Raw genomic sequence first — 12,782 nt, 5'->3', positions numbered from 1 at the left:
ATTGCTACAAGATAGTCACGTGATCTTTTAACAGACTGCTCTATCACAGTAACAATGTCAACCTCAAATAACTCAAATTCCTACCTACCACCTTCAAGAAAATAGCCCGACTCCAACTCAAAACACTGCGGAAACAATGGATGCACTTATTATTAACAGCATCCTGAGACCAACAAGAAAGTATAACCTGTGAAACTTGCTTGAATTCAGATTGGAATAGACAATAGTAAAGAGACAACACCAGATGTTAAGGTAGCAGGAAGTTGCAGAGCCTGTTTCTAAAGAGGTACATAGCAAATGTTTAATGTACACATAAAAATGTATACAGTGGTATACTCAACTTTGCTTTTAAAGTCCTCCAGCAGTAACTGACTCAAATACTACAGTCAATAGATAGCTGCTAAAGACTAAAATGTCCAGTTTCAAGTCTGTCACTCCATAATCACTCATTACAAAAGAAAAAGAGGTACCATTTTCCATGGAGTCATCTAACAAAACCAGCTAACTGCTTAACATCCCCCAACAGAGGACTCACTGGCACTGTGACTGACACCCTGACGGCCCTGTGGCCATCCCTAAGGTTTCTAATCTACCTCTGACCGTAAGAAAGAACTACAGAAAAACCTGAATGAGGCAAACATCTGCAAAGCACCACTGCTATTCTTGGAGACACCTGTAGAACTGCCCAAGGAAACCCATCAATACCTAAAAGCATGATCCTTGATTTAATTCTGATTATTTTAAACTAAAATTAAATAAATTTCAGCAAAAGCTGAAGGTAACATGAACCTTGCACGCCATGCTTGAACTGCCTTGAGAAGCTCTTCTTCCTGACCGTATATCAAGATGAGCATCGCTAGGCCACACAGAGGTGTGATTCCTAACAACTAGTGATGAGGAAGAAAACCATGCTGCAGACTGTCACACTCTTCTTCTAACAGTTAAAAAAGCATTTTTGTTTGGTTTTTCGAGACACGGTTTCTCTCTGTAACAGCCCTGGCTGTCCTGAACTCCCTTTGTAGACCAGGCTGGCCTCGAACTCACAGAGATCGGTCTGCCTCTGCTTCCTAAGTGCTGGGATTAGAGGCATGCACCACCACCTGGCAATAGTTGAAAATTTCAAGGGTTAAAGAAAATATAAAATATACTTCAAAACAGGCAATTGTGCTAGAGAGACTGAGCTGAGAGAGGACACTAACGTATGCCTGAACCCCCTCACCTATAAACTGTGGGGATGCACACCCCAAGGCGACACCAGAGAGACTAGGTTAAACAACTATGGGGATCCTACAGCTCGTGAGAAGCAAGAAGCCCTAGGTTCAATCTCCAGGGCTGTCTAAAGCAGGTATGGTGGCCCACGCTACCATCCTAACACTTGAGGACCCAGGAGAATGAGTTCAAAGTCATTCCTGAGTTTGGGAATACCTGAAATACATGACAGCCTGTCTCAACTGTTGAAAGGATTATGTACAAACAACTACATCACAACCTTCTTATGCTCTGGTTCACGACCTCAGGTCACCTACTTAAGTTTCCACCTCGCCTGCACACACTAACTATATTGGAACTTAGCACACTCTGTTCCTCTTTCCATTCGTATTTCTTTGTATTGTGTGCTAGTACGTCTCCTGCTAGAACCTGAACCCTGAACACCATGAACACAGACTGTGATTATCAACCACTGCACCCCTGAAATGCACGGTAGCACTGGCACCTAATGGGTCCCCAAAATAGATGTAAACTACTTTCCTCAACACCGAAGATAATTACAAGGTATACTCTTAGACGCAATCATCAAAGACAGGACTCCCCACTTCAGACTGCCAGAGTCCTGGAACTAATAAGCTGTGTGATACTAGACACCCTTTTTTTCACCTGTGCTGCATAAATCACACAAATCTTCGAGATGCTGAAGAATCCAGAGTGAAGGAAAAGCACAAACTCAGTGCATGTCCACACCCACAGCCTCTGCCTCAGTAAGGAGGTGATAGCTACCACTAAGGCTAACAACCACATGGCTTAACGCAGTGAAACTCAACCAGGTCAACACTACAGTTCACCTTCCACCTGTGTGTGTGTGTGGCGTGTTCAACCTACTCAGTTTGTGTTTTATGTGCCTCGAACAGATACTACGTGGCTTCTCTTTCCCCACGTGATGATGCAGGCACTAGAACCACCAGCATCTTCCTGGAAGGCCGGTCTAAATAACTCTTTAAGAAACCAATCCTCCTCTAAAGATGGGTCAGCTGTGTCATCATTTCCCCTAAGGTAAAGAGAAATGTTTTTTCAAGAAGCAAAACTAAGACTAGAAACAGAATAATTTAACAGTATCTAGAGGAGATATTAAAAGTATGTCCTGAATGAAGCCTAAAATCAACACAAACAAGCATGGTGTCACAAACGATGGATGCAGCGAGGCTTCCCTCTTCTCTTTCAGGTAAGACACTAGAAGGGCTTATCCAGAAAAGCTTCAGAACTGCTTTCCTTTGAATATCAGAAGACATGAGATCTTGGAATCTCTAGAAGTGACTTCAGTGATTTCATCCTAATCAGATAAAACATTTAACAAAAAAAAACATATTAGGAGAAATTCTCAAGTTTTCTTCATTCTTTCTCATACAGACTCATTTAAAACAAACCAAAAACCCAAATAATATAAATAAAAACTTACTTGGTCTACACATGAAAACAGTATTCTTGTGAGACCAGAAGAGCTCCAAGTCCTCAGGCTTGGGCTGTCCCTGCCAGAACCTTCATGACTTACCGTTTTGAGATCACAAACTCCATACAGACGCTTTCTCCTGACAGCTAACAAAACAGAAGGCAAGCAGTACACCAACAAAAGAAATAGACACAATCAAAACAACCCAGACTAGCTCATCTACCTAACAAGATCAGGCCATTTAAAAGGCAAACAGAGGAACAGAGTATTCCTATGCTGAAAACACCAGGCAAGCGGCCTATACTCAAAGTTAGCTTTTCACTCACCAACTGAAAACCAGTAGCTGACGGATGTTTACATCTGTAACGCACTTATCAGAGACGTTAGGCATTTCTGTACTTGAAACAAGAACTGCATATTCCTGATGGGAACCTCTTCCCAGACACTTCAACACAGGGCCCTGCCTGCTTCCTCACAAGGACAACGCTCTCACGCTGGGCCACACACAGGAGTCTGGCCCCCATGTCTGCACTTGATAAAATAAAAGAATTTAACGGACAGAAGAGGTGTCGAGAAGAACATTTTTACAAAGTGAAATCTAAACAAAGTAAAAAACCAGACTCGTGCTCACGGGAGGAAAGCAGCCAAGTGCCACGTTCTGAAGACTGAGGGCTCCAGGAGACACTTGATGTTTTTACTTCCAATTTCCTTTAAGGTCTTACCTAAGCCCCAACCTCTGGGGTATTCAAAAAGTGGGCAGAGTCCCATAACAGGGACAATGAGTCACAGAAGAAATAATCAGGCAAAGGAAAGCCAAGCATGTCAACTGAAACACTGACCAGAAGACATGGTCACAAAAACCTGCATCTGAGGTTTCGCATTTGCAATGTGATGTCAGGTATCTGGAGCAGGAGTAAAGAAGGGAGAAAGACAAAAAGAAAAGATTAGTTGTGGTACTAACATGGTTTCTACTCTACAGAAATACGAAGCCTAGCCGCAAATGAAAACTTGTCTCCATCCTGCCTTGACTAAGAAAGCACCTCTCTGTTCTTCCTAACGCTAGACCCTGAGGATCACAGGCTAGTAACTATGACCATCTTCCTAATATGCACATCCTGCCAAAGACGTCATTTCCAGACAAAGCATCGCTGCCTAGAAGTACTACTTCTAACTCCTAAGAAATTAATAATGTAAGTGCAAATCAAGCAGACCTGATGAGCAACGAGGGCTTATGCATGTAACACCAGTACTCAGGAGGCTGAGGCAGGAGAAAACAACAAGAATTAGACGTCAGCCTGGGTTCTGAGCCAGTCTGGTTAACACAGATGAAACTACACCTGGAGAGGGAGGTAAAAAAGACAGAGGGCAAACAGAAGGAAAGCGAAGTGCACTTAAAATAATCCAACAATCGGGAAGATAGGAAGTGTAGATGTCGTCTCTCGCCGTTCACACTGTCAGGCTATATTTAAGTTATATGCAACTCCAATGCTTCTACGTGTACACTTTAGCCTAAATAGCCTCACATAATCCAACAATCTGAAACCAGGAAATGCTGGAGTAGGGGGTAGTTTTGGGTTTTTTTTTTTTGTTTGTTTTTTTGAGACAGGGTTTCTCTGCATAGCCTTAGCAATCCTGAAACTCACTCAGTAGACCAGGCTGGCCACAACTCACAGAAATTTGTCTTCTGAGTGCTGGAATGAAAGGTGTGCTCACCACTGACGTTAAGAGAGAACATGCTTGATGTTTACTGAGTAGTTATTAGTCCTATTATAAGCCAATGACAAAAAAGGTGAACTTTGTCTAAATATATGCTCAAAGAAGTTTAAAACAGCAACTTAAATCCAATTATCTAAGTCAGAAATTACAAAATGAGAGCTCTAGCTAATCTAGACGCAGCTCATTTGACTGGTGCCAAGATTTATACAATCTCATTTCCGATACGCCTGATTTCTACAAGGAAACGAGAAGACAGGTGAACCCAGGCTCACATGTGCAGTGACCAGGACCAACATCACTAGCTCAGACACTACCAAGACAGCAATTCAGTGTCAGATGCTGATGCCAGAAGCAGAGCAAGTTTACCTCAGGAAGCATCAGTAGAGGGAGAGTGAGGGAGAGCACAGTCAACCATTCTGGAGGCATGCTGCATACCCACTTTCCACACTCATTAGAGAGGAGAAACTGGGGAGCCTAACATGGTTACAAATTGCAGGAAGCGTATGCTGGGACCTAAAACAAGTTCTGTCTGCCTCTAGAGAACCTTCTAGGTCTCCCTGCTGCCAGTTTTTACTGATTCTACTGTAGCAACAAGTATCTTTATTTGGAACCCTATGCTCCTCTGTTCACTTAGAGCATAAGGTCAGAGCACGCACTGCAGCAGGTCTCCTCAAACTCGGCCACCACGTCTCATCAGAAACCATCCCCACACACCTTTGGCATGTTTGTCAACCTCAGCCTGGGACCAAAGCCCTGGGAAAGCGGAGATGATACTGAATGTCCCTCTGCCCGAGCTGGGCCTCTTTTGTCTGCAAGTGCAGCACCTACGACTTCCTGCCAGCTGCATTAGAGCAGAAGGCTTTTACAGACCCGACCAGTTACTGGTCCTCCGAGGTGCTCCGGGAGCACTTCATCCTACTCCAGCCACTCACCTCGTATCGAGTCATTCCAGAGTCAGAATAAAGTTTGCCTTTATTTTTGTCAGCTTCTATGATATGCAAATTACTATAAAAACAAGATGTTCTGCCATCAAATCCTCTTGAAATCAGTGAAACTCTTTCTTGGGGGCAGCATGTAACACACACAGTCCCAGGAAAGCATACTGACCTGACAGCAAACCTGCTGGCACAGAAGGTCACCGTGTTGTGTCCTGTCAAAAACTACTCTAAAGAAATAGCAGTAATCCTCCAAGGCAGGTAGTGAACACCTCTTATGGACAGAGCACAGGAAAAGACAAAAATTAAACACACCTGACCCCAAAAAACTATAGTCTAGCACAGAAGGTAAGCCACGTTAAACAATTAGCTATTAGTACAAAGTAGAAAGTAAACACAGGGATGATAAAAAAAAACAACAACAACAGCGGACACAACAGGAATACTACTGTCTACATCATCAACAGTGCAGGTCCTTGACACCTGTTTAAGGCAACAGGTGAGCTGAAGTGTACCTGAAGGTCTTCATGGAAGTGCTGTGGTAATACAGAAAGGGAAGAAATTCCACACAGAGGAGCAAGGTGATAGACATGAATATGAAGAAAATAAAAGAGAACAGCAGACATGGGAGCCACTTGTCACTCAATATGTGGAATGGAGAACACAGGAAATTAAGTGGTCATGTTAGAATTATACCAGAGACCACCATGATGCCACATTTAACTCTATCTTCTGAGAAAACAGTGTGCCCTAATTCAGCAAACGTTCACAAGGTTTGTTAAGGCATTTCAAGAACCAGCATCTTTGCATTGCAATAAACGTGAGTACTAGCTGTTCTCCCCAGTGACACAGCAGAAGAAACCACTGAGAACCTGCAGGAATCCAAGAATGCCCACCTAAGGCAGAAAGCATTTGGGACTGAGACTTCAGGAATAGAAAGTTCTAGTCCAGGGCATTAGCAGGTGATTTTGAGTTTTGAACCACGCTGAGTATGCAATGAAAAGGTGGTATCTAAGCCGTCTACAACAGCAGAGAGAAAAGCCAGTTTGGGGCCTGACTCAGAAACCACACCTCAGCTAGATATCAAAGGTGTCATACTGTAAAAAGAGGGAAGGAGGGAAGAAGAAAAACCAGGAAATAGCACCATAAACAGCCGGAGAAGCATTGAGCTTACTGTCTACCCTGCAAAGGACTAGATGATAAACTGACTACTTCAACACAACCTCACTGACAGACTGTGATGTCTGGGCTTTTCATATTTCCACAGAGCCATAAAATATTGCTCATTTTTTCAACTATTAAATGTTAAAAAAAATACCTTTTCTTAGAATACTGTCCATAAAAAAGGTTAAGCGGCAAGTGAGCCAGTTTGCCAGACTCTACTTCTAGAATAACTAAGAATTTAAAAAGATGGACTGCCCAGCAGTGTTTCTTTTATGCAAATTAACAACTTACTGGGCATTTGTTTGCTTAATTCCTTAAATCTGATATCCCTATGAAAGATAATTACATGTGTTAACAAACCTGATGGCTCAACAATATGCCTTTCTTAAATAAATTCTAAGGAGATATTCTTTTCTTTTGAGTATATAAACTCATGAGATTATGAGCAAATTCTAGCAGAAAGCCACTAAATCAGCTAGAAGTCAGACTGAGCTCAAATGCCATGACTTCCACACATGCAAATAACTGGACACATTCTCCCCTCTGTTCACCCCAACATCTGTATCCCAGATGTCATCAGCTGAGGATGACAAGCACAACACTAGCACTATGTGGGAAGGACTGCTTTACAAACCATCTCACCTGCTTCTGAACATTTTAGGGTGATCTTACAGTGAAGGGATGTAGTGGAAGCCTAGAGTTCTAACTCCAGGTAAGCATTAGTAAGGAGTGTGAGTCCAGCTGGGGCAGAAGGTGGACCTCTGATAGGGAAGGACTTCTTACCCCCAGGCCAGGCCTTGTTCCTTAGCTGTAGCTCAGGGGCAGGACAGGACAGACGCCTTCTTCTGTCACCTGTCGCTGCAGCAAGCTGCAACCAAGAGGACTTTAATGCCAAGGCAAAGGACCACATTGTTCACAAAGCAATTTTAAAGTTAGCGTCAAGCACAGGGCAAGAGTGATTATTAAAGATACAGCTAAGCTGTTATGGTCAGGCCCAAAGGACACAGAACAGACTGACACGGTCACCTGACAGCTGGACACATCCACTTGAACTTCTGGACCCAGAAATCTCAACATGTCCTACTTATCAAAAGCTGTCAAGCCGGCCCCATCCGTGAGTCCTGAAAGGCTGCCGTTTGCAGGTCTACTTCCAGAATACCCTAGCTTGGACACTAGAACATCACAAAACCTTACCTGAGTGAAAAAAACAGTAAGAAACTCTTCAGATCCTAACTTTTAGAAAACTCACTGCCTTCTGCATCTTACAAAGGTCATCATCATCACAGTCTTCTGAATCTAACTCCACAGCACATCATAAAACTCTTAACTTGAAAACTACTTTGGTGAGTTACTATGAATGATAATCTGCTTTTCATTAAAACTGAAAACAAAGAGACATAACTTAATGTCTTACTGAGCTAGCTACCTACTTTCACTCCCACTTGTAGTGTTTCTGTTGCTTTTCTGAAACAGGTTCTTATGAATTCCAGGCAGGCCTCACACTCATTATACAGGCAAGAATGACACTGTACTCCTGATCCTCCGGCCCCACTACCCAGGTGTTTCAATTATAAACCTGTACCGCCACCTGTGATGCCTACTGTTAAAAATCCCTATATACAAAAGGACATATAAATGCTATCTTATGGTACACCAATCATTTAGTGATTAAGCTAGTAACTATTTAAACCATCCTCATATTAGCAATTCTTGAGTAACGATGACATGATTTAAAAAAAAAAAAGTCCTTCCCCATGGCTGTCACAAATCCATCCCAACTGTGATCAACTGCCTGACCAAAAGGATAAGATCTAACAAAGTATTCTGAACTATGTAACCAAAGAATATTTACCTACCGCACAGATTCCTCTTCTAAAATGTCTTCTTCTACACCCATTCCAGGTATTAAAAAACAAAAACAACCTATAAAGTCCTCTAGGGCTGGGGTGTAGCTCTGTCAGTGTGTCCAGTAGCTCTCTTCCCAGACTAATGAGAGGCAACTAAAGTTGGCAGTCTTGGTACTCACGGGCCCCAAATCCACCTGGAAGTTCCTCAGCGAGTGGAGGTGGATAGCAGGACACACTCACCATCCCATTGGCAGTCCTTGTGAGAAGAAGCTGCTGGGATCTGCAGCCTGGTGCTCCCTCTGTAGCTGTGTCCTTCCTGCTTTCTCTCCTGAAGCTACTGGAAGCCTGGGGTAGGAGGGCTTCCAAAGCCTGGGTCCACAACTCTTGTATGAAGACAACCTAAGCTTCTCTAAGCATCACCTTTCGGACAACCTGCCAGCCCCCGCAAAGCCCAGCTTCACATTTACTGTGTCAGAAGTTAGCCACATTTTTATCTTTTTTATTTTCTTTTTAATGCTACAGAATAAAAACTACAACTTTGTAATACATTAAAATTCAAGTACACCAATCTTGAGGACTCTGGTCTGCATGTAGACACACACAAGCCTGGAAATGCAATAAGACAAAGGCATGTGATGATCCACTGCATCTACAGAGGTCCTGGCACGAGAACTCTCAGGGAATCTGCTGCAAAGCCACTGTGGGCCTCAACACGTATCTTTAAACGTAAACTGTGAAAGCTCAATTGCAGTCAGTCAAGCTTGAGGTGAAAGGCAGTAAGGTTTAAGAGTCACAACTGGGAAGATGAGACTGTTTCGTAGGCATAGGAGAAACAACAGTACAATACCGGGAGACCAATGTCTGGTTTTCTGCTACAAAGCTTTACTTAGCTTACTCTCACACAAAACGCTTGGAGGAGAGAAAGAAGGGAAAATACTGTCACCTTAAAGGCCTCACTGTCACGTACCCAACATGCAACTGAGAACTGAGAGTTCAGAAAGCTTCCTGCTGCAGAAGCAAACTGTCCTGGGTTGGAACTGTGCTCTCCTAAATACCTGCTGCAGGGGTGCAAGTCACTGTGGCATTTCATAGGAAAACAAGGTGCTCTTTACATCCAACTGTATTGGATTACATCCAACTGAAATCCACTGGAATTCCACTTTCTAAAGCTGAAAGCAAACAAGCTGTCTAGACTCCGCATGTCTTCCTTCCTTGTCTACAACCTTCTAAAAGTTAGAACAAAAAAAAAAGTTTGACTTGGATCCAGGATCTCAACACAACTTTCACACTACGTTTAAGGGCTGCCTTTGGTGCCTTCTCTACCCCATCACCCCTCTTACCTAGGGAGTGTTTGAACACCTCCCTGAGGGTGCTACCCTCAGAACTGGTTAATCAAACTGCTCTCTGACTTCTGACTTGGAGGGAAACAGATCCATATAGTGGTAAAATACATTTAAGCCAATATACTGGCAGCCATGGTAAGCGAGAGCCTTTCATTCAAAGGATTAGAAAGCTCACCTGCTACCTTACACCTTGTCTAAGACAAGATGCAAAGGGAATTTTAGTGGTCACCCTTTCAGTTTCTATTATCCCCTAAAAAGTTATTAAGGGAGGCTGGAACTATTTCCACCTAACCATCTGCATTCCCCACCCACCCAGCTCCACCCGTTACTGATATATTCTTGTAACTGTAAAATCCAAACAGGAAGGAGGGTAAAGCACACAAGCAAAAGGTGAAAGAAACATCGCAAAGTTCTCCCGGAGGAAGGCAGGGAGTAATTAAACCTGGGGACACAAGAGAATGCTGGCCAGCCCTCTGGACCATCAGGTGGCTCTGGTGTCCTTTCCCTGCCAAGCCTGTACAAGGCACACTTAATGATGCCCTTGTGCTATGCGATTGTTTGTTGTTCAACAGAGCCTAGCCAGCCCATGATGCCTGGCTTAAGTTTATTCAAACTGAAGTTACTCCTTGAAACTGACCCAAAGCCCACATGCCCGGGGCTGAAGAAAGCTGCTTTCAAGGTTCAGACCAGGTACAACTGCTTTTGTTTTGTTTTAAATTATTCCTGCTGGGAAGGGGGGGGGGGGCGTAAAAGCACACTACGTTACCGAATTCTCTCAGAAGAATGGGGATTTCAGCGACGACTGAGGAGTGCCTGACTCAGAACAGAGGACGAGGGTGGCCGCCTCCGCCGCTGCCGACCCCAGTCCGTGGCCCGCCGGCTGCCGGTGGCTTATCATCCCTCCAAACCTGAAAGTCCCTACCGCAAGACCAATCAAGAGCTGGGGGAGGACAGGTCTTCGGAAGGCACAAGCAAGGCCACAACTTGGATGAATGAAACTGGGCTAAGGGTACCCGGAACAGTATTTTCGCTGAAGTCAGAAAAAGAGAGGTCAAAAGAATTTTTTTTTTTTTTAATGTGACAGCGGTGACCAGTGCGTGGGGTACACAGCCGGCACCAACAGGCTTTGGAGGAAGGCTGTACTGATCGCGGACGCCGAGGGCAGGCGACTGGGACGAGCGGCCGGCGGAGACGACGAGCAGCTTCTCGACGCGTGGGCGCAGAGCGGAGCCGGCCTGGGTTCTCGCGCGTGTGTCCTCCCGCGGTCCTTCCACCGGACTCCGGAGGGCCGGGGGTCCGAGGCCCGCCCCGCCCCCTGGCCCTCCGCGTGCTCGGCACACCCCCCTCCCGCGATCGCGCACACGCGCGGGCACACACCTCCCCAGCCCCCCGCGCGCACGCGGCCGCGCCGAGCGCCCGACCCACGCGCGACCCCTCCCTGCGCTCCCGGCCTCCCGCGGACCGCGCGAGGGGACCCCGGTGTGCAGCTGGCCGGGCGCGCGGGGCTGGGAGGCCTAGGGACGGCGGGGCGGGGCGGGCCAGCGCGGGAACACGGTCTGAGGGAAGGTCACTTACCCGCCGCATGGCTTTCAGAATCAAAGCCAACTCGTAGCGGGGCATTGCCCGGGATCGCGGCGGCGCCGAGGCGGAGCGAGGCGAGCCGGGGATGGGGTGAGGGGCGCGGAGGGCGGGGATGCGGGGACGCCGCGGAGGACCAGCGGCGGGCAGCTCCCGGGCGGGGAAAGCACGCTGCGACCGCGCGAGGCCGGGCTTAAAGGCTCCGGCGGCTGCGCAGACGGCCCGCCCCGCCCACCGCGGCCCGCCCCGCCCACCGGCACCTCCGCCCCGCCCCTCGCCCGCGGGCCACCCGCCCCCGCGCCCCCGCGGACGCCTCCCTGCCCTCCAGGGCCGCCACTGGGTCCGCGAACCTGCGGCGCGCGAACGCGGTCCCGAGCAGCCCGTGGGAGGCCCTCTCCTCGCTCAACACGCACCCGCACCCCGCCTCCTCCGCGCCTACCAACCTTGGTGCCTGGAACCCAGTGGAACTTTCCAGGCCTTCCCCCCACCCTCCCACCCCGGGCGCTAGGCGAGCGTGTGCGCGTGCGCCGCGGTGCAATGCGCTGCGGTCTGGCTGGTGTGCACCCCTCTCCGGCGTCTCTAGGGAGGAAGGCGGGGTGCACCGAGCCGCAAAGAAACAAACCTGGGACCCAAGGGCTGTTAGGTGGGCATTTGCTGTGTGCGCTTGGCCTGACCCAAAAGCAGGCTAGCGCTTCGACTCTCCCCAATCATTCCTTCAATCTTGCTTTCAGGTAAAGGACCCTGAGTGTTCCCGAGAACACGGGAGTGAGGAGAGGCGTCTTAGAGGGTCCAGCGCGCCACAGCACAGACGGGTGTGTGCACACGCAGAACGAGCTCAGGACTCGCCCTCCCTTCTGCCGCTAGAGTAAGGTGCTCCTGAAGGGAGCCATCCCTCTGCAGTGCTGTCCTCGGCTCCCACCCCCGCTGAAAGGGTCTCAAAGTGAACTGTTCTTGTAACTTTAAAGTGCTCTAGTAACTGGCAGTAATTTAGTGAGGGCTTTTTGTCTGTCAGGCATCACACCGAGCCAAGTCTCCGACTCTCACACTAGCTCTGTGAAGCAAACCACATTCACCCTATGTTAGGTATTAGCTAATATAAACATGCAAGGATAATTTAATTAGTTCAAGGTCGTACACCAGCATGTAGAGACAGAATGAGTGTCCGAAAAGTAGGCTCATCGCCAGCGCTTCTGGACCTCACCCGGGCCCTCTTACTCAGTGGCATTAGGCGTCCTGGTAAAGCACAAATGGAGACTATCGTTGTCACCACAGACCATTTAGAGTTTCCTGCAACCAATCTCCACAAAAAGTGATGGCTTTTGAATACAAACTGTGGCACCTGGGTCCTTTACATTTTCCCCTCTTAGATTTGTACGGAACCCTCACCCTTCGATCCAAATCACTACGTAGCATCAGCCACGCTCCTGGTTTTTGTTTGTGTTTTTCTTAAAGAAGTTTCTAGACTTTCAGAAGTGAATTCCAGATCTTGCAACCGTCCTTCCTGTTATCATTTCATGGCCCAGTTCAGGGAAGAGAA

General features: G+C 46.9%; 2 protein-coding genes across 2 annotated transcripts in view; both read right to left on the bottom strand.

Annotated features, from left to right (window-relative positions):
- Slc5a3 (solute carrier family 5 member 3) overlaps positions 1-11,321 on the bottom strand; it is a 28,388-nt gene extending 17,067 nt beyond the window's left edge. Inside the window, exon 1 of the mRNA XM_055614825.1 lies at positions 11,243-11,321. The gene's annotated coding sequence lies outside the window, so the exon portion shown is untranslated. The remainder of the gene's footprint in view (positions 1-11,242) is intronic.
- The window catches only part of Mrps6 (mitochondrial ribosomal protein S6), a 50,828-nt gene extending 38,358 nt beyond the window's left edge, over positions 1-12,470 (bottom strand). Inside the window, exons 1-2 of the mRNA XM_055614844.1 lie at positions 12,461-12,470; positions 11,243-11,595 (exon numbers count right to left, since the gene is read on the bottom strand). Of these exons, the coding sequence (XP_055470819.1) occupies positions 11,243-11,595; positions 12,461-12,470 (363 nt within the window). The remainder of the gene's footprint in view (positions 1-11,242; positions 11,596-12,460) is intronic.
- Positions 12,471-12,782: the final 312 nt, after the last annotated feature.

The sequence above is a fragment of the Psammomys obesus genome, unplaced genomic scaffold, assembly GCF_907164565.1.
Source record: "Psammomys obesus unplaced genomic scaffold, mPsaObe1.curated_primary_1811, whole genome shotgun sequence".
NCBI lineage: Eukaryota > Metazoa > Chordata > Mammalia > Rodentia > Muridae > Psammomys > Psammomys obesus.
Note: the sequence above shows the minus strand (reverse complement) of the source record. Positions and strands in the feature narration are given on the sequence as shown.